The sequence below is a fragment of the Agelaius phoeniceus genome, chromosome 35, assembly GCF_051311805.1.
Source record: "Agelaius phoeniceus isolate bAgePho1 chromosome 35, bAgePho1.hap1, whole genome shotgun sequence".
Taxonomy (NCBI): domain Eukaryota; kingdom Metazoa; phylum Chordata; class Aves; order Passeriformes; family Icteridae; genus Agelaius; species Agelaius phoeniceus.
Genome location: NC_135299.1, coordinates 1,856,245 through 1,881,405, shown reverse-complemented (window position 1 = coordinate 1,881,405; position 25,161 = coordinate 1,856,245). Strand labels below are relative to the sequence as shown.

The 25,161-nt window shown below is 54.7% G+C and overlaps 2 protein-coding genes across 5 annotated transcripts in view; both read left to right on the top strand.

Annotated features, from left to right (window-relative positions):
- R3HDM2 (R3H domain containing 2) overlaps positions 1–6,203 on the top strand; it is an 89,504-nt gene extending 83,301 nt beyond the window's left edge. For all 4 annotated transcript variants that reach the window (XM_077192581.1, XM_077192582.1, XM_077192578.1 and 1 more), the window contains 3 exons: positions 309–409; positions 489–573; positions 5,690–6,203. In XM_077192581.1, the coding sequence (XP_077048696.1) occupies positions 309–409; positions 489–573; positions 5,690–6,066 (563 nt within the window). In that variant the 3' untranslated portion in view covers positions 6,067–6,203. The remainder of the gene's footprint in view (positions 1–308; positions 410–488; positions 574–5,689) is intronic.
- A 2,664-nt stretch (positions 6,204–8,867) lies between these two features.
- On the top strand, positions 8,868–23,000 carry STAC3 (SH3 and cysteine rich domain 3). The gene is given in 13 exon segments (XM_054649296.2): positions 8,868–9,027; positions 11,720–11,786; positions 14,770–15,028; positions 15,131–15,228; positions 16,583–16,658; positions 16,748–16,839; positions 17,237–17,303; positions 20,085–20,134; positions 20,230–20,324; positions 21,359–21,410; positions 21,937–22,074; positions 22,785–22,842; positions 22,845–23,000. Coding segments are annotated over 12 exon segments (1,089 nt in total). The 5' UTR covers positions 8,868–9,027; position 11,720; the 3' UTR covers positions 22,883–23,000.
- Positions 23,001–25,161: the final 2,161 nt, after the last annotated feature.

Below are 25,161 nucleotides of genomic sequence, written 5' to 3'. Positions count from 1 at the left end.
CAACACAGCTGGCTTAATTAAAAATTAAAAACAATTTACATGAAACCAATCAAACATTCACCTGCTGGTAAACAATCTCCAGCCCACATTCCTGAGCAGCAAACAACAGGAGAAAATAATCAGATTATTATTACTATTGTTATTATTATTGTTATTGTTGTTATTATTGTTATTTACATTTTTCTCTGAGGCTTCTCAACTTCCCAGGAGAAGCAATCCTGGGCAAAGAGCATTTCCCCAGGAAATATCACAATGACAGCAGTGCTGTGATATTTCCTGGGGTCCCCAAAATCCTTCTCGTGGTGCAGGTGACGGGAGGTACTCCCTGCTGGGCCAACCTCTGCAGTACAACCTGTCCCTGTGTCCCCCTCCTCTGCTGCACAACCAGCCCAGCTACACAGGCCACCAGGTACAGCCGTGCCCCCCTGCCCCTCTGCGCGGCCCCCGCGGCCCCTCAGGTGACACAGGTGACATTTGTCCCCTCCCAGGGCCAGGCCGGGATGAAACACAGCAACAGGAGCAAGAGGCAGGCCCTGAAATCAGCCTCCACCGACCTGGGGACCAGTGACGTAGGCAAGTGACCCCCTCCGGCCTCTTCTCGCCCTCTGATGTCCCCAAAAATGGGTGGTGGGGACTCCAGGTGCCGTCCCCAGCATCCCACAGAGCCCTGGGCTGGTTTTGGAGGGTTCCTGTCAGTCCCTGGGCTGGTTTTGGAGGGTTCCTGCCCTTCCCTGTGCTGGTTTTGGGGGTTTGGAGGGTTCCTGTCAGTCCCTGGGCTGGTTTTGGAGGTTTGGAGGGTTCCTATCAGTCCCTGGGCTGGTTTTGGATGGTTCTTGCCAGTCCCTGTTCTGGTTTTGAAGGGTTCCTGTCAGTCCCTGGGCTGGTTTTGGGGGTTTGAAGGGTTCCTGTCAGTCTCTGTGCTGGTTTTGGGGGGTTGGAGGGTTCCTGCCCTTCCCTGTGCTGGTTTTGGATGGTTCCTGTCAGTCCCTGGGCTGGTTTTGGATGGTTCCTGTCAGTCCCTGTGCTGGTTTTGGGGGTTTAGATGGATCCTGCCAGTCCCTGTGCTGGTTTTAGAAGTTTGGAGGATTCCTGCCAGTCTCTGTGCTGGTTTGGATGGTTCTTGCCAGTCCCTGTGCTGGTTTTGGAGGGTTCCTCCCCTTCCCTGTGCTGGTTTTGGAGGGTTCCTGTCAGTCCCTGGACTGGTTTTGGGTGGTTCCTGTCAGTCCCTGGGCTGATTTTGGAGGTTTGGGTGGTTCCTGCCCTTCCCTGTTCTGGTTTTGGGTGGTTCCTGTCAGTCCCTGGACTGGTTTTGGAGGTTTGGATGGTTCCTGTCAGTCCCTGTTCTGGTTTTGGAGGGTTCCTGCCCTTCCCTGTGCTGGTTTTGGAGGTTTGGAGGGTTCCTGCCAGTCCCTGTGCTGGTTTTGGGGGGTTCCTGCCAGTCCCTTCACCCCACACCCACAAACACCCCCAGCTCAGGTGGGTCCAGCCTGGGGGTGTTGTCAAGTGATCCCCTCCTGCCTCTTTGTGCCCTCTGATGTCCCCAAAAATGGATGGTGGAGCCTCCAGGTGCCATCCCCAGCTGGGTTTTTTTCCTCTTTCTCAGCAGAATGTGAGATCTCATTCCCAAGTCACCCTTCCCACCCCATGCCTCCCTTTCCCATGGGTCCTGCACCTTCAAACCCCAAATTTTTGTAAGATTTGGGATCTCCCAGGGTGGCTGTGAAGGCTGAAGGTTCCAGTGAATCCTTTGTGTCCATGCCCAGGGTGTCCCCACTGGGATCCTGGGCAAGGGAGGGACCAGAGGAAAGGGGCTGGGGCTGCAGAGGGATTTGGGAACCACAGGGAAGGGGCTGAGCTGAAGAGATTTGGGAACCACAGGGAAGGGGCTGAGCTGAAGGGATTTGGGCAAGAACAGGGGAGAGCCAGGAGCTGCAGAGGGATTTGGGTACCATGAGGAGCTGCAGAGGGATTTGGGAACCATGAGGAGCTGCCAAAGGGATTTGGGCACCATGAGGAGCTGCAGAGGGATTTGGGGACCATGGGGGGCTGCAGAGGGATTTGGGGACCACAGGGAAGGGGTTGAGCTGAAGAGATTTGGGTACCACAGGGCAGGGGCTGGAGCTGCAGAGGGATTTGGGTACCACAGGGCAAGAATAGGGGAGAAACAGGAGCTGCAGAGGGATTTGGGGACCATGAGGAGCTGCAGAGGGATTTGGGCACCATGGGGGGCTGCAGAGGGATTTGGGGGCCATGAGGAGCTGCAGAGGGATTTGGGAACCACAGGGAAGGGGTTGAGCTGAAGAGATTTGGGTACCACAGGGCAGGGGCTGGGGCTGCAGAGGGATTTGGGCAAGAACAGGGGAGAGCCAGGAGCTGCAGAGGGATTTGGGCACCATGAGGAGCTGCAGAGGGATTTGGGAACCATGAGGAGCTGCAGAGGGATTTGGGAACCATGAGGAGCTGCAGAGGGATTTGGGCACCATGAGGGGCTGCCACAGGGATTTGGGAACCATGAGGAGCTGCAGAGGGATTTGGGGACCACGAGGAGCTGCCAAAGGGATTTGGGGGCCATGAGGAGCTGCCAAAGGGATTTGGGCACCATGAGGAGCTGCAGAGGGATTTGGGCACCATGAGGGGCTGCAGAGGGATTTGGGGGCCATGAGGAGCTGCCACAGGGATTTGGGGACCATGAGGAGCTGCCAAAGGGATTTGGGGGCCATGAGGGGCTGCAGAGGGATTTGGGGACCATGAGGGGCTGGAGCCCAGGCTCTGGAGCCCTCAGGCTTGTCCCTGGTGTCACCTCAGTGTCCCCAGCAGCAGCAGCTGCTCCCAGGGGCCCTTTAAGAGCTGCCTCCCCCTCCTGGCCCTGGCAGGGTCCCCACGTGCCTCGTTAATATTAGCAAAGAATCCTCCAGCAGCTCTGCTGAGCCCAGGGCTGCAGCCAGGAGCTGCCACAGGGATTTGGGAACCACAGGGGCTGGAGCTGGGAGCTGCAAAGGGATTTGGGTACCACAGGGCAGGGGCTGGAGCTGCAGAGGGATTTGGGAACCACAGGGCAGGGGCTGGGGCTGCAGAGGGATTTGGGAACCACAGGGCAGGGGCTGGAGCTGCAAAGGGATTTGGGAACCACAGGGGCTGGAGCTGGGGGCTGCAGAGGGATTTGGGTACCACAGGGCAGGGGCTGGGACTGCAGAGGGATTTGGGTACCACAGGGCAGAGCCAGGAACTGCAGAGATTTGGGAACCACAGGGCAGGGACTGGAGCTGCAGAGGGGTTTAGGGACCACAGGGGCTGGAGCTGCAAAGAGATTTGGCTACCACAGGGGCTGGAGCCAGGAGCTGCAAAGGGATTTGGGTACCAGAGGAAAGGGGCTGGAGCTGCAGAAGGATTTGGGTACCACAGGGGCTGGAGCTGCAAAGAGATTTGGGTACCACAGGGGCTGGAGCTGCAGAGATTTGGGTACCACAGGGCAGGAACTGGAGCTGGGAGCTGCAAAGAGATTTGGGTACCACAGGGCAAGGCTGAGCTGCAGAGGGATTTGGGAACCACAGGGCAGGGACAGAGGTCAAAACCAGGAGCTGCAAAGAGATTTGGGAACCCCAGGGCAGGAACTGGAGCTGCAGGGATTTGGGAACCACTGGGCAGAGCCAGGAGCTGCAGAGATTTGGGGACCCCAGGGCAGGACACACCCAGTGCCACCCCCTCCTCCATGGGTGCTGCCGTTCTCCCTGCCAGGATCAGGGTGGCCCTGTGGGGTTTGGGCTCCCAGTGCTGCTCTCGGAGGGTTTGGGGTGAGAACAGAGCCCAGAGCCCCTGGGACAGCCCGAGCTGTGCACAGGACACCAGGGGGATTTGGGGTCCCTGCAGCTGTGGGAGTGCCCAAATCTCCTCCTGAGGGAAACCAGAATGGGGGGCACAGGAGGGGATTGGGATGGGGCAGGTTGGGGTAATTTGGAGGGCTTAAAAGAACAGATTGGGAGGTTTAAAAGAATAAATTCCTGCTGGGGGCAGCTTGGCAGGTTCCTGTGGGAATACCCAAATCTCCTCCTGAAGGAAAACCAGAATTGGGGGCACAGGAAGGGATTGGGATGGGGCATTGCAGGGTGCTTTGGAGGGGAAATTTCTGGCTTAAAAGAACAGATTGGGTGGCTTAAAAGAATAAATTCCTGCTGGGGGCAGCTTGGCAGGGTTCCTGTGCCCAGGAGAGGTGGCTGTGGAAACACCCCCATCTCCTCCTGAAGTAAAATCAGCATTGTGGGCACAGGAGGGGATTGGGATTGGGCATTGCAGGGAGCAGGTAGGGGTAATTTGGAGGGCTTAAAAGAATAACTGGATTTAAAGAATAGATTGGGTGGTTTAAAAGAATAAATTCCTGCTGGGGGCAGCTTGGCAGGGTTCTTGTGCCCACATCTTCTGAAGCAAAACCAGAATTGTGGGCACGGGGAAGGGATTGGGATCCCCTGCACAAAGGAAGGGATTGGGATGGGGCATTCCAGGGTGCTTTGGAGGGGAAATTTCTGGCTTAAAAGAACAGATTGGGTGGTTTAAAAGAATAAATTCCAGCTGGGGGCAGCTTGGCAGGGCTCCTGTGCCTGCATCTCCTGAAGCAAAATCAGAATTGTGGGCACAGGGAAGGGATTGGGATTGGGATTGTGATTGGGCTTTCCAGGGTGCTTTGGAGGGCTTAAAAGAACAGATTGGGTGGTTTAAAAGAATAAATTCCAGCTGGGGGCAGCCTAGCAGTGTTCTTGTGCCCAGGAGAGGTGGCTGTGGAAACACCCAAATCTCCTGAAGTAAAATCAGCATTGTGGGCACAGGAGGGGGATTGGGCATTGCAGGGTGCTTTGGAGGGGAAATTTCTGGCTTAAAAGAATAAATTGGGTGGCTTAAAAGAATAAATTCCAGCTGGGGGCACCTTGGCAGGTTCCTGTGGGAATACCCACATCTCCTCCTGAGGGAAAACCAGAATTGTGGGCACAGGAAGGGATTGGGATGGGGCATTCCAGGGTACTTTGGAGGGTTTAAAAGAATAACTGGATTAAATTAATAGATTGGGTGGCTTAAAAGAATAAATTCCTGCTGGGGAATATTCCTGTGCCCAGGAGAGGTGGCTGTGAGAACCCACATCTCCTCCTGAGGGAAAACCAGAATTGTGGGCACAGGAAGGGATTGGGATTGGGACTGGGTTTGGGATTGGGATTGGGATTGGGCATTCCAGGGTGCTTTGGAGGGTTTAAAGAACAGATTGGGTGGCTTAAAAGAATAAATTCCACCTGGGGGCAGCTTGGCAGGGTTCCTGTGCCCACATCTCCTGAAGCAAAACCAGAATTGTGGGCACGGGGAAGGAATTGGGATCCCCTGCACAAAGGAAGGGACTGGGATGGGGCATTCCAGGGTGCTTTGGAGGGCTTAAAAGAACAGATTGGGTGGTTTAAAAGAACAGATGAGGTGGTTTAAAAGAACAGATGAGGTGGTTTAAAAGAACAGATTGGGTGGTTTAAAAGAACAGATGAGGTGGTTTAAAAGGACAGATTGGGTGATTTAAAAGAGCAGATTGGGTGGTTTAAAAGAACAGATTGGGTGGTTTAAAAGGACAGATTGGGTGGTTTAAAAGAGCAGATGAGGTGGTTTAAAAGAGCAGATTGGGAGGTTTAAAGAGCCGGTCTGACGCTGTGCTCGGGCCCTGCAGTGCTGGGCCGGGTGCTGGAGGTGACGGACCTGCCCGAGGGCATCACACGGACAGAGGCCGACAAGCTCTTCACGCAGCTCGCCATGGCCGGGGCCAAAATCCAGTGGCTCAAAGAGACTCAGGGGCGCCGCGGGGACGGAGGAGGCGGCGGGGACAACAACAACAACACCAACAACACCAACAGCAGCAGCGGGACTGCGGAGAACGGCAGGCACAGTGACCTCGCTGCCTTATACACCATCGTGGCCGTGTTCCCCAGCCCCCTGGCTGCCCAGAACGCCTCCCTGCGCCTCAACAACTCCCTCAGCCGCTTCAAACTGCGCGTGGCCAAAAAGAACTACGACCTGCGGGTGCTGGAGAGGGCGAGCTCCCAGTAGAGCCCGGCCAGGGCCGCTGCCCCGGGGCCTCTTCCGCTCCCACCCTCCTCTCCTCTCGCCCTCCTTCCTTGATATATTTATATGAACATAATTAAGAGACGAGAAGTTGATTTTTTTTTGTGGTTTTTCTTTTTTTTTCTTCTTTTTTTTTTTTTCTTTTTCTTTTTTTTCTTTTCATTTTTCTTTTTTTTTTTTTTTGTTTTTTGTTTTTTTGTTTTGTTTTGTTTTGTTTTTTAATTTTTTTTTTTTTTGGAGTGATGCCCATGCCCGCCCCCCTCCCCTGTGCCCATGGTTTTTTGTTTAAGCACTGTGTTGGACCTCACATACAGGTGTTGATTGGTATGTTCACTGCACATTTTATTATTTAATCGAATTATTATTTTGCTGGGGGGGAGGGGGAGGGGGGGTGAAATTTTTTTTTGTTTTGGTCTTATTTTATTTGGGGGGGGTTGTTTTTAAATAAAAAAAAAAAAAAGGAAAACTGTCCATCATTTGAATGTAAATTCCTGTTCTGTGTCAGGGTTGGGGGCTCTGTGCTGCTTCAGTGGGGTGATTCCAAAATGGGGATCAGAGCATTTGGATTGGGGCCGACAGATGTTCATGACCTCTCCATCCAGCTGTGGAATTCCAGGGCAGGAATGAGGGCATGGAGTGCCAGGAACCATCACATTCCTGCTGGCAGGGGCAGGGATGATCCCAAAATGGGGATCCAGGCTGGCATCAGAGCATTTGGATTGGACATGGACTCTCCTGACTGATGTTCACAGCCTCCCATCCAGCTGCCAGCCCCTGGAATGTGGAATTCCAGGAATCATCACATTCCTGCCCACAGCAGCAGCACCTGGAGCTGGCAGGGATGATTCCAAAGTGGGATCCAGGCTGGGATCAGAGCATTTGGATTGGGGCTGACAGATGTTCATGGCCTCTCCTGCAGCTGCCAGCCCCATCCAGCTGTGGAATTCCAGATGGTTCCAGCCCTGCCAGGAACCATCACATCCCTGCCCACAGCAACAACACCTGGAGCTGGCAGGGGCAGGGACAGGGACAGGGGCAGGGCCTTGGGGTGGCACAGCCAGAGCCCCTGGCAGGGGCAGGGATGCTCCCAAAATTCCCCAGGACAGACAGGAAAGAGCTGCCAGGAAAGGGGGGGTTCCACCCACCCAGGCTGGCTCCAGCTCCCACCCTGGGGCCACCCAGAGCCAGGCAGGGACCCAAGGGTGGCCTGGCAGCAGTGGGGACCCGGTGACAGCGTTTGCAGGGGGCTGAGGATGAGGAAGAGATGAGGATCTGACTCTGTGTGTCAGAAGATTTATTATTTTATTCCATGTAATAATACTATATATGATACGTGTATATATATATATATATATATATATATATATATATATATATGTGTGTGTGTGTGTGTGTGTGTATGTATATATATGTACATATATGTATGTATATAATATAATATAATATATACATATATATATATAATATGTATATACATACATATAATATATATACATATATATGTATATAATATAACATAACATAATATAATATAATTAATATAATATACATATATTATATATATGTATATATACATGATATATATGTATATATGTACATATATATACATATATATGTACATATAATATATATTATATAATGTACATATATATTATATCATGTAATATATATATGTTTATAATAATACATATATATTACATTAAAACTATACTAAAAGAATTGAAAAAAAAAAAGATTTCATTAGAAAGCTGGCTAAGAATAGAAAAGAAAATGATAAAAGTTTGTGGCTCAGAGTCTGAGCCAGCTGGGCTGTGATTGGCCATTAATTAGAAACACCCACATGAGACCAATCCCAGATGCACCTGTTGCATTCCACAGCAGCAGATAATCAATGTTTGCAGTTTGTTCCTGAGGCCTCTCAGCTTCTCAGGAGGAAAAATCCTAAGGAAAGGAATTTTTCAGAAAATTTTTCAGAAATTTTCTGAGAATTTGGTGCCAGGGGGTGCCCGGCATCCACCCCACCCCACACCAGACCCCACTGCTGCCCCTCTGCCCACCAAACCCTCAACCTCCAATGCCCAAACTGAGCCTGGATCCTTTCTGTGCCCAGCCCCTGGAACCGTTTGTGTGCCCAAATCCCTGAGCCTGGATCCTTTCTGTGTGCCCAAATCCCTGAGCCTGGAACACTTTGGGTGCCCAAATCCCTGAGCCTGGAACCCTCCGTGTGCCCAAATCCCTGAGCCTGGAACCCTTCGAGTTCCCAAATCCCTGAGCCTGGATCCTTTCTATGCCCAGCTCCTGGACCCCTTTCTGTGCCCAAATCCCTGAGCCTGGATCCTTTCTGTGTCCAGCTCCTGGATCCTTTCTGTGCCCAGCTCCTGGAACCCTTTGAGTTCCCAAATCCCTGAGCCTGGAACCCTCAATGTGCCCAAATCCCTGAGCCTGGATCCTTTCTGTGCCCAAATCCCTGAGCCTGGATCCTTTCTGTGCCCAAATCCCTGAGCCTGGATCCTTTGCGTGCCCAAATCCCTGAGCCTGGATCCTTTGCGTGCCCAAATCTCTGAGCCTGGAACCCTTCGAGTTCCCAAATCCCTGAGCCTGGATCCTTTCTGTGCCCAGCTCCTGGACCCCTTTGTGTGCCCAAATCCCCGAGCCCTCTCCGTGCCCGGTTCCTTCTTTATCCCGGCCCAGCCTGGGGGGGCCCCTGGCACGCCCAGCAACCACCAACGCAAATAACCGGAGCCTCCTCCGCCCGCTGCCGCCCGGCGCTCGCCGGGGCTCCAATTTCCCGGCGTCAGCCCCGGCGCGGCTCAGCTGTCGTCCCCCTGTGCCCTGTCACTCCTCCGGCCCCGGCCCGAGCGCTGCGGGCTCTGCGGCCACCGCGGCCCCGGCCCCGGCCGCCCCTCGGGGGCTCCTTCAGTGTGGGGGGAGAGCGCCCGGCACAGGGTGAGTGATCCCCGTGTGCCCCCCGTGCCCACCATGTGCCCCCCATGTGCGCCCCATGCGCCCCGTGTGCCCCCCATGATCCCCGTGTGCCCCCAGTGCCCCCCGTGTGCCCCCCGAGTGCCCCCCGAGTGCCCCGTGTGATCCCCGAGTGCCCCCCGAGTGCCCCCATGTGCCCCCCGTGTGCCCCGTGCCCACCCCATGTGCCCCCCATGTGCCCCCCGTGTGCCCCCCGTGTGCTCCGTGTGCGCCCCATGCACCCCGTGTGCCCCCCATGATCCCCGTGTGCCCCCCGTGCCCACCGTGTGCGCCCCGTGTGCGCCCCATGCGCCCCGTGTGCCCCCCATGATCCCCGTGTGCCCCCAGTGCCCCCCGTGTGCCCCCCGTGTGTGCCCCCCGTGTGCCCCCCGTGCCCCCAGTGCCCCCCGTGTGCCCCCCCGTGTGCCCCCATGTGCCCCCCGTGTGCCCCCCGAGTGCCCCGTGTGCCCCGTGTGATCCCCGTGTGCCCCCCCGTGCCCACCATGTGCCCCCCGTGTGTCCCCCGTGTGCCCCCCGTGTGCCCCCCGTGCTCCCCGTGTGCCCCCCGTGCCCACCGTGTGCGCCCCATGCCCCCCGTGTGCCCCCCGTGTGCCCCCCGTGCCCCCCATGCGCCCCGTGTGCCCCCCGAGTGCCCCGTGTGCCCCCCATGTGCCCCCCGTGTGCCCCCCGAGTGCCCCCGTGTTCTCCGTGTGCCCCCCGTGTGCCCCCATGTGCCCCCCATGCCCCCCATGCCCCCCGTGTGCCCCCCGTGTACCCCCCATGTGCCCCCCGTGTGCTCCCTGTGATCCCCGTGTGCCCCCCGTGTGCCTCCCGTGCCCCCCATGCCCACCCTGGCCAGCCCCGGGGCTCTGGGGTCTCAGGGTGTCCCATTCCCGCTGTGCCCTGGGGTGCCCTGGTCCTGCTTCCCGATGGTTTTCCTCATGGTTTTTGGTTTTCCTGAATGGTTTTCCTGGCTGGTTTTCCAGAATGGTTTTCCTGGGTTGTTGTTCTGACTGGTTTTTGGTTTTCCTGAATGGTTTTCCCGACTGGTTTTTGGTTTTCCTCACTGCTTTTCCCGATGGTTTTCCAGAAGGTTTTCCTCACTGGTTTTCCCGATGGTTTTCCTGGATGGTTTTTGGTTTTCCTGTTTGGTTTTCCCACCTGGTTTTCCTGGCTGATTTTCCTCACTGGTTTTCCTGCTTGGTTTTTTCTGATGGTTTTCCCAGCTGGTTTTCCTGACTGGTTTTCCCAGGTGGTTTTCCTGTTTGGTTTTCCCACCTGGTTTTCCCTGCTGGTTTTTCCTGGCTGGTTTTCCTCACTGGTTTTCCTGATGGTTTTCCTCACTGGTTCCTGACTGGTTTTCCTGGCTGATTTTCCCACCTGGTTTTCCTGGCTGTTTTTCCTCACTGTTTTTCCTGCCTGGTTTTCCTGCTTGGTGTGGGTATCTCCCAAACCAGGGAGCTCTGGGTGGAAGCACCGCGGGCAGGGCTGTCCAGGGTGGCACCAGGATGGATTTGGGGGATGCTGGAGCAGCTCCTGCCCCGGTGCCAACCCGGTGATGCCCATCAGTGCCCCCTGTGTGCCCATCAGTGCCCCCTGTGTGCCCATCAGTGCCCCCTGTGCTCACTGAGGGGCTCAGGGTGGCACCGTTTGTGGTTTCACTCTGGGATGGAGATGCCCAGGCCAAGGTGGGCACCTGCAGGTGGCCCAGGGGCTGCTCACAGCGCTTGGCACCTGAGCCAGGGGATGTGCCAGGCTCTGGGGAGGGCACCGACCTCCTCCAGCCCAGCCCTGGGGCTCAGCGAGGCAGAACCAGCCCGGGCAGGGACACAGGACACACGGAGGGCGTCTGTCCTGCTGTGAACACGAGGTTTGCCCTGGCAGAACCAGCCATGGTCAGGACTGTGGGATCAGCAGTGGGAGTGATCCAGGGTTCCCCCTGGCAGAACCAGCCCGGGCAGGGCTGCAGGACAGACAGAGGGTGTCTGTCCTGCTTTGAACCAGGGGTTCCCCTGGCAGAACCAGCCCTGCCTGGGGCTGCAGGACAGATAGAGGGTGTCTGTCCTTCAGTGAACTCAGGGTTTGCCCTGGCAGAACCAGCCCAGACAGGGGCACAGGACAGACAGAGGGTGTCTGTCCTGCTTTGAAGCAGGGGTTCCCCCTGGCAGAACCAGCCCGGGCAGGGCTGCAGGATGGGCACTGGGAATGATCCAGGGATTTCCCTTGACAGAACCAGCCATGGACAGGGGCAGGGACTGCAGGATGGGCAGTGGGAATGATCCAGGGTTCCCCTGGCAGAACCAGCCCTGCCTGGGGCTGCAGGACAGACAGAGGGTGTCTGTCCTTCAGTGAACTCAGGGTTTGCCCTGGCAGAACCAGCCATGGTCAGGACTGTGGGATGGGCACTGGGAGTGATCCAGGGCAGAACCAGCCTGGGCAGGGGCTGCAGGATGGGCACTGGGAATGATCCAGGGTTCCCCCTGGCAGAACCAGCCCTGCCCAGGCAGGGGCTGTGGGAAGGGCACTGGGAGTGATCCAGGGTTCCCCCTGTCAGAACCAGCCCGGGCAGGGCCTGCAGGACACACGGAGGGCGTCTGTGCCAGGGGAAGGGGTGGCAGTGCCCACCCAGCAGGGTGGATCTGCCCAGCCCACAGCATTCCTGCTCTTGCCCTCTCAGCATGACGGAGAAGGAGGTGCCAGAGCCGCCGGCTTCGCCCGCTGCAGCTGGGAAACCCAAGAGCCGGGTGAGTGGAGCCCCCGGCGCGCCTGGGGTGGCTCATGGGGGATGTTCCCTCTCTGTCTGCACCCCAGGAGGCTTTGGGGGGCCGGGGGTCCTGGATCCAGACAGGTGTGGGGTGGAAATTTCCCCTTAATTTTAAACTGGGCATTTCCCAGCTTGGCATTTCACCTTAATTTTTAAACTGGGCATTTCCCCTTAATTTTAAACTGGGCATTTCCCAGCTTGGCATTTCCACTCAATTTTAAACTGGGCATTTCCCCTTAATTTTAAACTGGGCATTTCACCTTAATTTTAAACTGGGCATTTCCCTTAATTTTAAGCTGGGCATTTCCCCTTAATTTTTAAGATGGGCATTTCCCCTTAATTTTAAACTGGGCATTTCCCAGCTTGGCATTTCCCCTTAATTTTAAGCTGGGATTTCCCCTTAATTTTTAAGCTGGGCATTTCCCAACTGGGCATTTCCCCTTAATTTTTAAGCTGGGCATTTCCCTTAATTTTAAACTGGGCATTTCCATTCATTTTTAAGCTGGGCATTTTTCCCCATAGTTTTTAAGCTGGGCATTTCCCAGCCTGGCATTTCCCCTTAATTTTAAACTGGGCATTTCTCCTTAATTTTTAAGCTGGGCATTTCCCCCCTTAATTTTTAAGCTGGGCATTTCCCAGCCTGGCATTTCCCCTGAATTTCCTTCCTCAACCTCGATGTTGGATCAGGACATCCTCGTGGTGCAGCTGCTACTAAGGGTTCATTTGTTCAAGGATTAATTAACAGCCCTACGTGATCTGAGTTCAGAGCAGAGCAATCCAGGTTGGTTTCTGTCTGTGATGAACTCTTCCCAGTATGAAAGGGTAGGAAAAGTGAGGCCAATCCCACAAGCAAGCCTTAAGTAATGAACACAACTCGATTACAAAAGGCTCTCACACCACTCCACGTCCAAGAAAAGGAGCAGCCAGCGTGGCAGAGCTCAGAAAATGCAAAAAGCTGAAGTCCCTTAACTCAGAGGTTTCTTGGTTTGGAAAGACAGGAGTGTGCTAAGGAAGGCAGGAGCCTCCCCTGAAATGGAGAATGTGAACCCCCTCCCTCTGAATTGTTATAGATTTGAAATTTAGGGGCTCTCAGGCAAAAAAATGAGAGCAGGAAATAACAGTTCTTTAATAGGGAAGAAAGAAAGGACAAAATAAAGAATGCAGTGCACTAGAACAACAGTGCCAGAGTCAGAACCCAGCCTGACACCCTGTGGGTCAGGGTGTTGGTGTCAGTCCCATTGGAATTGTGGCTCAGCCCTCCTGCAGTGTCAGGGGTGGTTCTGCTGGAGCAAGGGGGATCTGTAGAGAAGGATGGATTCTGCCTCTGGAGATCCAGGGGAAGGAGAGGCAGCTGCTGCTCCTCTGGGAATCCAGTGGAGAAAGCTGTGCTGGTGTCTCAAAAACCTCTGGATTATATCTGGGTAGGAATGTTTGAAATCTCAGATTGTATCTGGGTAGGAATGTTTGAAACCTCAGATTATACCCAGGTAGGAATGTTTGAAATCTCAGATTGTATCCAGGCAGGAATGTTTGAAATCTCAGATTGTATCCAGGCAGGAATGTTTGAAATCTCAGATTGTGTCCAGGTAGGAATGTTTGAAATCTCAGATTATATCTGGGGAGGAATGTTTGAAATCTCAGATTGTATCCGGGTAGGAATGTTTGAAATCTCAGATTGTATCCAGGTAGGAATGTTTGAAATCTCAGATTATATCCAGGTAGGAATGTTTGAAATCTCAGATTGTATCCAGGTAGGAATGTTTGAAATCTCAGATTGTATCCAGGTAGGAATGCTTGGCTCCTCCCTCTGGGCTCTCATCTCCCAATGGGATGCTGCAGTTCTTATCAGCCATGCAGGCACATTCCATAGCTGCTATCAGCTGATGTCCCCTCCTGAGGAAGGAGTGATTGTGAGCACTCAGAGAGAGAGATAAAGCAAACTGCCCACTTGACAAAGATAATCTGCCATACAGATGGAAATAGAAAACATCTTGCATTGCAATCTTCACCATACAAACTACAAATAACATTTGTACAAATAATACATTTACAATCACTTCCCAGTCCCTATCACCTGTGTTAGACAGTTTGTCTCTACTCTAAACCAATCCCAAAGTGCCACCATCACAGTAGAAGATGGAGGCCAAGAAGAAGGAGAAGAAGAACAAGGACAGGATGTGCCCAAATTCCTCTGTTTTGCCTCCTGAACCCCCATTCTAAATCCCCAAAATTCTACATTTTCACCCAGTGATTAATTCACTCTCATTCTACTCAAACCCTTGTAGCTTGTATCTCCTCACACAAAGCTGGGAATTGTTTCCAGCCCTGGGGGTGCTGTTAGTTTTTTGTACTAAAAACTACATTACATTATTTACAATCACTTCCCAATACCTATCACCTGTGTTAGACAGTTTGTCTCTACTCTAAACCAATCCCAAAGTGCCACCATCACTGCAGAAAATGGAGACCAAGAAGGAGAAGAAGAACAAGGCAGGAGATGCCCAAATTCCTCCATCTTGTCCCCACAACCCCCAAACCAAAAATCCTAAAACCTCCATTTTCACCCTGTGATAATTTTATTATCAAACCATTTAAACCTCTGTGACTTTCAGCTCCTCATCCAAAGCTGGTGATTTGCTCCAGGGCTCAAAATCAAATCCCCAGGTGCTCTGGGCCGTGTGCCAGGGTCTCTGAGCCCCCCAGCTCTGGGCACCGGGAGCGATGTCCTGAGTTCTGAACCATCCCCAAATTCTGAGCATTCCTGGGGTCTGCTCCTGTTTCTGGAGGGATTGGGGAGCCCGTGGTTTGCCCTGGCAGAACCAGCCCGGGCAGGGGCTGTGGGATGGGGTTTTTTTTGGGTTTTTTGGGGTTTTTTGGGGTTTTTTTTGGTTTTTTTTGGGTTTTTTGGGGGTTTTGGGGTTTTTTTTGGGCCACACACCCTCCATCCCCTCCTGCCCCAGCAGCTGCAGAAGCTGAAGGAAATTTTCCAGCGAAAACCCAAAGAGGAGCCGGCTCAGGAGGCTCAACCCAACGGGGAGCTGGTCAGCCCCTCGGGGGGACCCCTCTTCTACATCTACGAGGATGAGGAGGAGGAGGAAGAGGAGGAGGAGCCCGAGCCCCCTCCGGAACCGGAGAAACTGGTGAACGACAAACCGCACAAATTCAAAGACCATTACTTCAAAAAACCCAAATTCTGCGATGTTTGCGCCCGCATGATCGTCCGTGAGTCCTGAGAGGGGGGGGAGGGGGCGGGGCTCTGTCGCGACATCGCCACGGCCGCGGTGTCACCTTTGTCACCTCCCCTGTGCTTTCCACCCCCTGCAGTCAACAACAAATTCGGGCTGAGGTGCAAGAACTGCAAAACCAACATCCACCACCACTGCCAGGGCTACGTGGAGATGCAGCGCTGCTTCGGCAAGATCGTGAGTGCCACCCCGAAATGGGCACCCTGGCAGTGCCAGCCTCGGTCCCTGCGGGCAGGACTCGGGTGCCACCAGCCCTGGGCATGTCCTGGCTATGGGGGTCCCCCCACCTCATTCTGGGGGTCCCCAAACTCTGCCAGGTGGCTCCAGGGGGTACCCGATGCTGTGACCCCCCCCTCCAGTCCCCAAATTTGGCACCCCTGGCAGTGCCAGCCTCGGTCCCTGTGGGCACCACGCAGGTGCCACCAGCCCTGGGCATTTCCCGGCTCTGGAGGTGCCCCAATCCCACTCTGGGGATCCCCAAACGCTGCCAGGTGGCTCTGAGAGGTGCCTGATGCTGTGACCCCAAATCCAGCCCCCCAAATGGGCACCCCTGGCAGTGCCAGCCTCGGTCCCTGCGGGCAGGACTCGGGTGCCACCAGCCCTGGCCATTTCCCGGCTATGGGGGTCCCCATCCCACTCTGGGGGTGCCCCCATCTCATTCTGGGGGTGCCCCCATCTCATTCTGGAGGTCCCCAAACTCTGCCAGGTGGCTCTGAGAGGTGCCTGATGCTGTGACCCCAAACCCAGCCCCCAAAACGGGCATCCCTGGCAGTGCCCGCCTCAGTCCCTGTGGGCACCACGCAGGTGCCACCAGCCCTGGGCATTTCCTGTCCCTGAGGGGTCCCCCCATCCCACTCTGGGGGTCCCCCCAATCCCACTCTGGGGGTCCCCAAACTCTGCCAGGTGGCTCCAGGGGGATGCGACCCCAAATCCAGCCCCCAAAATGGGCACCCCCGGCAGTGCCAACCTCAGTCCCTGTGGGCACCACGCAGGTGCCACCAGCCCTGGGCATTTCCTATCCCTGAGGGGTCCCCCCAATCCCACTCTGGGGGTGCCCCTATTCCACTCTGGGGGTGCCCCCATCTCATTCTGGGGGTCCCCAAACTCTGCCAGGTGTCTTTGGGGGGTACCCGATGCTGCGACCTCCCCCTCCAGCCCCCAAAATGCCCCAATGGTGGCACGCAGGTGCCACCAGCCCTGGGCATTTCCCGGCTCTGGGGGTGCCCCAATCCCACTCTGGGGGTCCCCAAACTCTCCCAGGTGGGTCTGAGAGGTGTTTGATGCTGCGACCCCCGCCCCTCCAGCCCCCAAAATGGGCACCCCTGGCAGTGCCCACCTCAGCCCCCGCGGGCACCACGCAGGTGCCACCAGCCCTGGGCATTTCCCGGCTCTGGGGGTGCCCCCATCCCACTCTGGGGGTGCCCCAATCCCACTCTGGGGGTTCCCCCATCTCATTCTGGGGGTCCCCAAACTCTGCCAGGTGCCTCGGGGGGGTTCCTGATTTGCGCCCCCCTCTCCCCGTGTCCCGCAGCCGCCCGGGTTCCGCCGCGCCTACAGCTCCCCCCTGTACAGCGAGCAGCAGCTCGGCGCCACCAAGGAGCAGCTCGGTGAGTGCCCCTGTCCCTGTGTCACCGCTGTCCCCTCCTTGGGGGTGTCCCCGAACCCCCCAAACCCCTCCCTGACCCCCCCACTGCAGGGAACAGGAGCGACCCCGTGTTCGAGACGCTGCGCACCGGGGTCATCATGGCCAACAAGGAGCGCAAGAAGGGGCAGGACGACAAGAAAAACGTGAGTGGGGGGTCGGGATCGCCCCAAAATCCCTCGATAACCCCCCAAATACCCCAATAACCCCCCCAATAACCCCCCAAATCCCCAATAACCCCCCAAATACCGCAATAACCCCCCAAATACCGCAATAACCCCCCAAAATACCCCAATAACCCCCAAATACCCAAATAACCCCCCCAATAACCCCCCAAACCCCCAATAACCCCCCAAATACCCCAATAACCCCCCAAATACTGCAATAACCCCCAAATACCCCAATAACCCCCCCAAATACCCCAATAACCACCCCAAATACCCCAATAACATCAATAACCCCCCCAAAATCCCCAATAACCCCCCCCAAACACCCCAATAACCCCCCAAAATCCCCCAATTTTGCACCTTTTTTGCCTTCCAGCCCCTGGCAGCGATGATGGACGAGGAGCCCGAGGCCACGAAGCCGGTGGGGAGCAAAGCTGAGGGTGGTGAGCGCCGAGGGGTTTTTAGGGGATTTTTAATGGGGTTTTTTTGGGGTTTTTATGGGGTTTTTGGGGTTTTTTGGGGTTTTTAGGGGATTTTTTATGGGGTTTTTATGGGGATTTTATGGGGGTTTTTATGGGGGTTTTTGGGGTTTTTTGGCTGAGGCCATGGGGACCCCCTGGATGTGTTTTTTAGGGTGGGGGGTTTGGTTTTTGGGGGGGTTTCCCTGCAGAAAAAGGGTCCCCAATTCACATCCCCATCTTTGGGTTTTGTTTTGGGGGGGCTTTGTTTTTTGGGGGTTTTTTTTGTTTTTTGGGGGTTTCTCTTCAGAAAAAGAGTCCCCAATTCACGTCCCCACCTTTGTTTTTTTGTTTGGTTTTTGGGGTTTTTTTTGGTTTTTTGGGGGGTTTTTCCCTTCAGAAAAAGGGTCCCCACTTCATGTCCCCATCTTTGTTTTTTTGTTATTTTGGGCTGCTTTTTGTTTTTTGGGGGTTTCCCTTCAGAAAAAGGGTCCCTAATTCTTGTCCCCACCTTTGGGTTTTGTCTTTTGGGGCGTTTTTTGTTTTTTTGGGGGGTTTTTCCTGCAGAAAAAGGGTCCCCAGTTCACGTCCCCATCTTTGGTTTTTTGTTATTTTGGGGTTTTTTTTGGTTTTTTGGGGGGTTTTTCCCTTCAGAAAAAGGGTCCCCAATTCTTGTCCCCACTTTTGGTTTTTTTTTTGTTTGTTTTTTGGGGGTTTTTTTGTTGGGTTTTTGGGGTTTTTTTTTTTTTTTTGGGATTTCCCTGCAGAAAAAGAGTCCCCAATTCATGTCCCCACCTTTGTTTTTTTGTTTGGTTTTTGGGTTTTTTTTTGGTTTTTTGGGGGGTTTTTCCTTGCAGAAAAAGGGTCCCCAATTCTTGTCCCCATCTTTGGTTTCTGTTTTTTGGGAGGGATTTTGTTTTTTGGGGCTTTTTTTGGTTTTTTTGGGGGGGTTTTCCTTCAGAAAAAGGCTCCCCAATTCACATCCCCACCTTTGGGTTTTGTTTTTTGGGAGGGGTTTTGTTTTTTGGGGTTTTTTTTGTTTGTTTTTTGGGGTTTTTTGTTTGTTTTTTGGGGGTTTCTCTTCAGAAAATGGTCCCCAATTCACATCCCCACCTTTGTTTTTTTGGTTGGTTTTTGGGGGTTTTTTTTGGTTTTTTGGGGGTTTCCCTTCAGAAAAAGGGTCCCTGATTCACATCCCCACCCTTGTTTTTTTTTTGTTTTTTGGGGTTTTTTTTTTGTTGGGTTTCTGGGGGTTTTTTTTTGTTTTTTTGGGATTTCCCTGCAGAAAAAGAGTCCCCAATTCATGTCCCCACATTTGGTTTCTGGTTTTTTGGTTTTTTTTTTTTTTGTTTTTTGGGGGGTTTTTCCCTTCAGAAAAAGGGTCCCCAGTTCACATCCCCATCTTTGGTTTTTTGGTTTTCGGAGGGGGCTTTGTTTTTTGGGGTTTTTTTTGTTTTTTGGGGCGTTTCCCTTCAGAAAAAGGGTCCCCAATTCACGTCCCCACCTTTGGGTTTTGTTTTTTGGGGCGTTTTTTGGTTTTTTGGGCAGTTTTCCCTGCAGAAAAAGGGTCCCCAATTCACATCCCCACATTTGGGTCTTTTTGGTTTTTTGGGGTTTTTTTTGTTGGGTTTTTGGGTGGTTTTTTTTTGGTTTTTTTGGGATTTCCCTGCAGAAAAAGAGTCCCCAATTCATGTCCTCACATTTGGTTTCTGTTTTTTTGGGGCGTTTTTTTGTTTTTTGGGGGTTTTTCCCTTCATAAAAAGGGTCCCCAATTAATGTCCCCACCTTTGGGTTTTTGTTATTTTGGGGTGGTTTTTTTGGTTTTTGGGGCGTTTTTTTGTTTTTTGGGGGGTTTCCCTTCAGAAAAAGGGTCCCCACTTCTTGTCCCCACCTTTGGTTTCTGTTTTTTGGGAGGGGTTTTGTTTTTTGGTTTTTTTTTTGTTTTGTTTTTTGGGGGTTTCCCTGCAGAAAAAGGGTCCCCAATTCATGTCCTCACCTTTGTTTTTTTGTTTGGTTTTTGGGTTTTTTTTGGTTTTTTGGGGGGTTTTTCCCTTCAGAAAAAGGGTCCCCAATTCACGTCCCCACCTTTGTTTTTTTGTATTTTGGGGTGGTTTTTGTTTTTTGGGGGGGTTTTTCCCTTCAGAAAAAGGGTCCCCAATTCTTGTCCCCATCTTTGGTTTCTGGTTTTTTTGGGGGGTTTTGTTTTTTGGGTTTTTTTTTTGTTTTTTGGGGTGTTTTTTGGGAGCTTTCCCTTCAGAAAAAGGGTCCCCAATTCACGTCCCCACCTTTGTTTTTTTGTTTGGTTTTTGGGGTTTTTTTTGGTTTTTTGGGGGTTTCCCTTCAGAAAAAGGGTCCCCACTTCTTGTCCCCATCTTTGGTTTCTGTTTTTTGGGAGGGGGTTTTGTTTTTTGGGGCTTTTTTTGGTTTTTTTTGGGGGGGGTTCCTTGCAGAAAAAGGGTCCCCAATTCACGTCCCCACCTTTGGGTTTTGTTTTTTGGGGTTTTTTTTTGTTTGTTTTTTGGGGCGTTTTTTTGTTTTTTGGGGGGTTTTTCCCTGCAGAAAAAGAGTCCCCAATTCACATCCCCACCTTTGTTTTTTTTTTGTTTGTTTGTTTTTTTGGGGGGGTTTTTTGTTGGGTTTTGGTTTTTTTTTTTGTTTTTTGGGGCGTTTTTCCCTTCATAAAAAGTCTCCCCAATTCATATCCCCACCTTTGGAGGCTTCCCCCCATCAAACCTCGGCATTTTTGACCCCTCCTGCCTTCCCCAGGTGCCTCCGAGGGGGACAAAAAAGCTGAGAAGAGCCCGGCAGACGACAAGGTACCCCCAAATCCTCACCCTGCACCCCAAAAACACCTGAGAAAAACCAATGGGATCTGCCCGGGTGACCCTCAGGGCTCTCAAAAACCCCACAGAGCAAGAAACCCCAGCCAGGGGGGTTCCTGCAGTCCCATTATTTCGTGGCACTTTATCGCTTCAAAGCCCTGGAGAAGGACGACCTGGACTTCCCGTGAGTTCCCAGCTTTTCCTTGGGCTTTTTCCTGAGGTTTTTTGGGGATTTTTGGGGTTTTTTTGGGGTTTTTTGGGGTTTTTCGGGGTTTGGCTTGATGTGGTTCTGTCCATGAGATGCTCAGGGCAGTCCCTGAGCCCGTGCTTGGGGCTGGAGGAGCTGATTCTGGAGGAAAAATGAGATTTTTTTCCCGAGGTTTTTGCGGTTTTTTGGGTTTTTTTGGGGTTTTTGGGGGTTTTTTGGGGTTTTTTGGGGTTTGGTTCGATGTGGTTCTGTGCATTTCCCGAGGCTGAGCTGCTCAGGGCAGTCCCTGAGCCCTGGAGGATGACCTGGACTTCCCATGAGTTCCCAGCTTTTCCTTGGGCTCTTTCCTAAATTTTGGGGGGTTTTTGGGGTTTTTTGGGGGTTTTTTGGGGTTTTTTGGGGTTTGGTTCGATGTGGTTCTGTGCATTTCCCAAGGCTGAGCTGCTCTGGGCAGTCCCTGAGCCTGTGCTTGGGGCTGGAGGAGCTGATTCTGGAGGAAAAATGAGATTTTTTTCCCGAGGTTTTTGGGGTTTTTTGGAGGGTTTTTGGGTTTTTTTGGGGTTTTTTGGGGTTTTTTGGGGTTTGGCTTGATGTGGTTCTGTGCATTTCCCAAGGCTGAGCTGCTCAGGGCAGTCCCTGAGCCCTGGAGGATGACCTGGACTTCCCATGAGTTCCCAGCTTTTCCTTGGGCTCTTTCCTGAGTTTTTTTGGGGTTTTTGGGGTTTTTTTGGGGTTTTTTGGGGTTTGGCTTGATGTGGTTCTGTGCATTTCCCAAGGCTGAGCTGCTCTGGGCAGTCCCTGAGCTCGTGGGCTGCGCAGACTCAGGACTGGAGGAGCTGATTCTGAAGGAAAATGAGATTTTTCTTGACTGCTTTTCCCACCTGCTTTTCCCCACTGGTTTTCCTGATGATTCTGAAGGAAAATCAGATTTTTCTCGGGTGGGAAAATCACCCAAGGATGAGTGGGGGTCCTTCCCCCCTCAGAGATCCCCTCCTTCCCTTCCCTTCCAGCCCAGGGGAGAAGATCACGGTGGTCGATGACTCCAACGAGGAATGGTGGCGGGTAAGGCTGGGACAACACTTGAGGGGGGCCCCAAAACTTCTCAAAACTTCTGTCCCCCCCTGTTCTGGCAGGGAAGGGGGGTTTAGGACCCCCAAATCGGCCTCAATTCCTCCTTTGAAGTCTCGTCCCGCCCGCTCACTGGCGGGAAAACGAGGGACGAACAACTCAGGAACAAACCATTATGAGGGGAGAACATGGGGGGGTAGAGGGTGAAACCATGATCTTAATTTATATAAAAAAAATAACCGACTTTACAACAAAAGCTGTATAAAACACACAATGCCTATCCTGGCACCCCCTATCCTGGCAGGGAAGGGGGTTTGGGACCCCCAAATCGGCCTCAACGCCTCCTTTGCAGTCTCGTCCCGCAAAACGAGGGACAAACAACTCAGGAACAAACCATTATGAGGAGAGAATATGGGGGGGACCGAGGGTCAAACTATAAACTTAACTTTTAAAAAAACCCCAACTTTACAACAAAACCTGTATAAAACACACAATGCTACACTCCTTGAATTCCTCGCAGGGGAAAATCGGGGAGAAAGTTGGGTTTTTCCCCCCCAATTTCATCATCCGGGTGCGGGCGGGCGAGCGGGTGCACAAAGTGACGCGTTCCTTTGTGGGAAACCGGGAAATCGGGCAAATCACGCTCAAAAAGGATCAGGTGAGACGAAACCCCCCCTCAAAATCACCCAGGGAACCCCCTCAAGCCCCTCTCCAAGCCCCCCAAAACCAGCTGCACCCCATAAACAGCATCATCATCATCATCATCATCATCCTTATCCTTATCATCCTTCCCAGCAGATGAGATTTGCTCTGTCCCGACCCTTCCTCATTTGCTCTGGGGGGTTCCTGGGGGTCTCCCCTGTCCTGAGGGGTTCCTGGGGGTCCCCTCTGATCTGGGGGGTTCCTTGGGGGTCCCCCTAATCTGGGGGGTCTCGAGGGTCCCTCCTGTCCTGGGGGGGTTCCATGGGGGTCCCCTCTGATCTGGGGGGGGGGGTACCTGAGGGTCCCCTCTGATCTGGAGAGGTCTCGGGGGTCCCTCCTGTCCTGAGGGGGTTCCTAGGGGTCCCTCTGATCTGGGGGGGTCCTTGGGGTCCCCCCTTCCTGGGGGGTCCCTGGGGGTCCCCCTGATCTGGGGGGATGTCAGGGGTCTCCCCTGTCCTGGGGGGTTCTGGGGTTCCCCTGATCTGGGGGGGTTCCCGGGGGTCCCCTCTGATCTGAGGGTTCCTTGGGGGTCTCCCCTCTCCTGGGGGGGGGTTCTCGGGGGTCTCTCCTGTCCTGGGGGGGTCTCCCTTGTCCTGGGGGGGTTCCTCGGGTTCCCGTGTCCTGGGGGGGGTCTCGGGGGTCTCACCCACCCCGCTGTCCCCCCAGATCGTGGTGCAGAAGGGAGAGGAGGTGAACGGCTACGTCAAAGTGTTCACGGGCCGCAAGTGGGGCTGTTCCCCGTGGACTTCCTGGAGGAAATCTGAGGAGGGGGCTGCGACCCCCGGGACTGGGCACGGATGGGATGGGGCACCCTGGGGATGGGAAATGGGGGGAAAAACCCCAAAAAAACCCCGGGATTGGGGGGCTGAGACCCCCGAGATGGGGGGGCTGAGACCCCCGGGATTGGGGGCAAAGACCCCCCGGGATGGGGACAGAGAGAGGCTGCAGGGCACGGATGGGATGGGGGCACCCTGGGATGGAAATGGGGGAAAAAAACCCGGGATTGGATTGGGATTGGGATTGGGATGGGGGGGCCCTGGCTGCGGGACAGGTTTGGGGTCGGGGGGGCACCCTCAGTCCTGCTGGTCTCTGGGGGTCCCTGGGGGGGTCCTGCCCCGGTGCCCCCCGTGCCCCCCGGTGCTGGCAATACACGGCTGTGCCCACCCCCCGTCTCGGTGTGCATTTAATGGGGAGGGGGCTCGGGGGGGGGGGGCTCAGTGTCACTCTGGGGGTGCTGGTGGCCCCAATGGAGGGGTCACTGTGGGGGTCACTCACAGTCACTCTGGGGTGCGCTGTCCCCAAGGGGGGGGGGGGGTCACTGGTCACTCTGTGGGGTCACTCTGGGGGTCACAGTCACTCTGGGGGAGCCACTGTACCCAATGGAGGGGTCACTGGTCACTCTGGGGGTCACTCACTGGTCACTCGGGTGCCACTGTCCCCAATGAATGGGTCACTCACTGGTCACTCCCTGGTCACTCTGGGGGTCTCTCTGGGGTGCCGCTGTCCCCAATGAAGGGGTCACTGGTCACTCTGTAGGGGTCTCTCACGGTCACTCTGGGGTGCCGCTGTCCCCAATGAATGGGTCACTCCCTGGTCACTCTGGGGGTCTCTCACGGTCACTCCGCGGTGCCGCTGTCCCCAATGAATGGGTCACTCCCTGGTCACTCTGAGGGTCACTCCCTGGTCACTCTGAGGGTCACTCACTGGTCACTCATGGTCACTCTGGGGGTCTCTCTCGGTCACTCCGCGTGCCGCTGTCCCCCGCGGGGCTCCCCGTGCCCGGCCCGCTCCGAGGCTCAGGGTGGCTCCCGGCCCCGCCGTTGCGGTGTGGCGGCGCTGGCGCGGGGCCCGAGCAGGTGTGGCGGGTGCCAGGTGCCGGTGCCAGGTGCCGGTGCCGGGGACACGGCGGGACCTTGGCAGCTGCCCGGGGCCGCCCGTGACGTCACGGTATCCGTGACGTCAGCGGTAACCACGGCAACGGGGCGGGCGGGCGTGGCTTGGCGGAGGTGGGCGTGGCCGAGCTTTGCCCGGTTCGGCCGCCAGGGGGCGCTGTCGGCCCGCGGCGCAGCAGAGCCCTATGTAAAGTCATGCAAAAATATGCAAAAAAATATGCAAATGAGGAGGGGAGGCAGCGGCGCCTCCTGGCGGGCGGTTTTTGGGGGGTACCGGAGATGGGATTGGGGGGAGGAGGGAGGGGAGGGGTCCCCATGTTCCCCCCCCCCCCCAGTCCGTGAGGTGCTGAGGGGGGTTGTGGGGGGCACAGGGAACCCCGGGCGGGGGGAAGAAGCCAAAGTGGGACCCCCACATCGGGGTGTCCCCCCATTCCCAGCACCCCAATTAGCGGAGGGGTCCCCGTGAGGTGCTGAGGGGGTTGTGGGGGGCACAGGGAACCCCGGATGGGGGAAGCAAGAGTGGGACCCCCACACTGGGGTCTCCCCCTCATTCCCAGCACCCCAATTAGAGGAGGGGTCCCCGTGCGGTTCTGAGGGGGTTGTGGGGGGCACAGGGAACCCCTGGGCGGGGGGGATGGAGGTGTGGGACCCCCACACTGGGCTCTCCCCTCATTCCCAGCACCCCAATTAGCGGAGACCGCTCCTGGAATTATGCAAATGAGCGGGGGGGGGGGGTGGCAATCCTCGTGCCTGACCTCCCTCCCTCCCTTCCCCTCCTGTCACAGCTTTAAATGCCGAGCCATTAAATTTCCGCCTCATTTGCGGCTCCTCTCGGTTCATTTTCCCGGGATTCTCCGTTTATTTATTTGCCGAGCCCTGCGGGGAGGGGGGGGAGCGGCTGATTCGCCGCGTTTGAGGGGTGGGGAGGGGAAAAAAAAAAGGGGGGGGGGGAGGGCTTCGGGTAATTGAACAGCTGATGATGAGAACAACTTAATTAGAGTCAGCTGGAAAATTGGGGAAAACGGCCCCGATCAGCCTCACACCCTGCCCAGGCCCCTGCTGCTGGACGGGAATTTTGGGGTGAATTTTGGGGTTTTTGGGGTCACTTTGGGGTTTTGAGGGGTCCCAGTGTGAGGTTTGGGGGTCTCAGA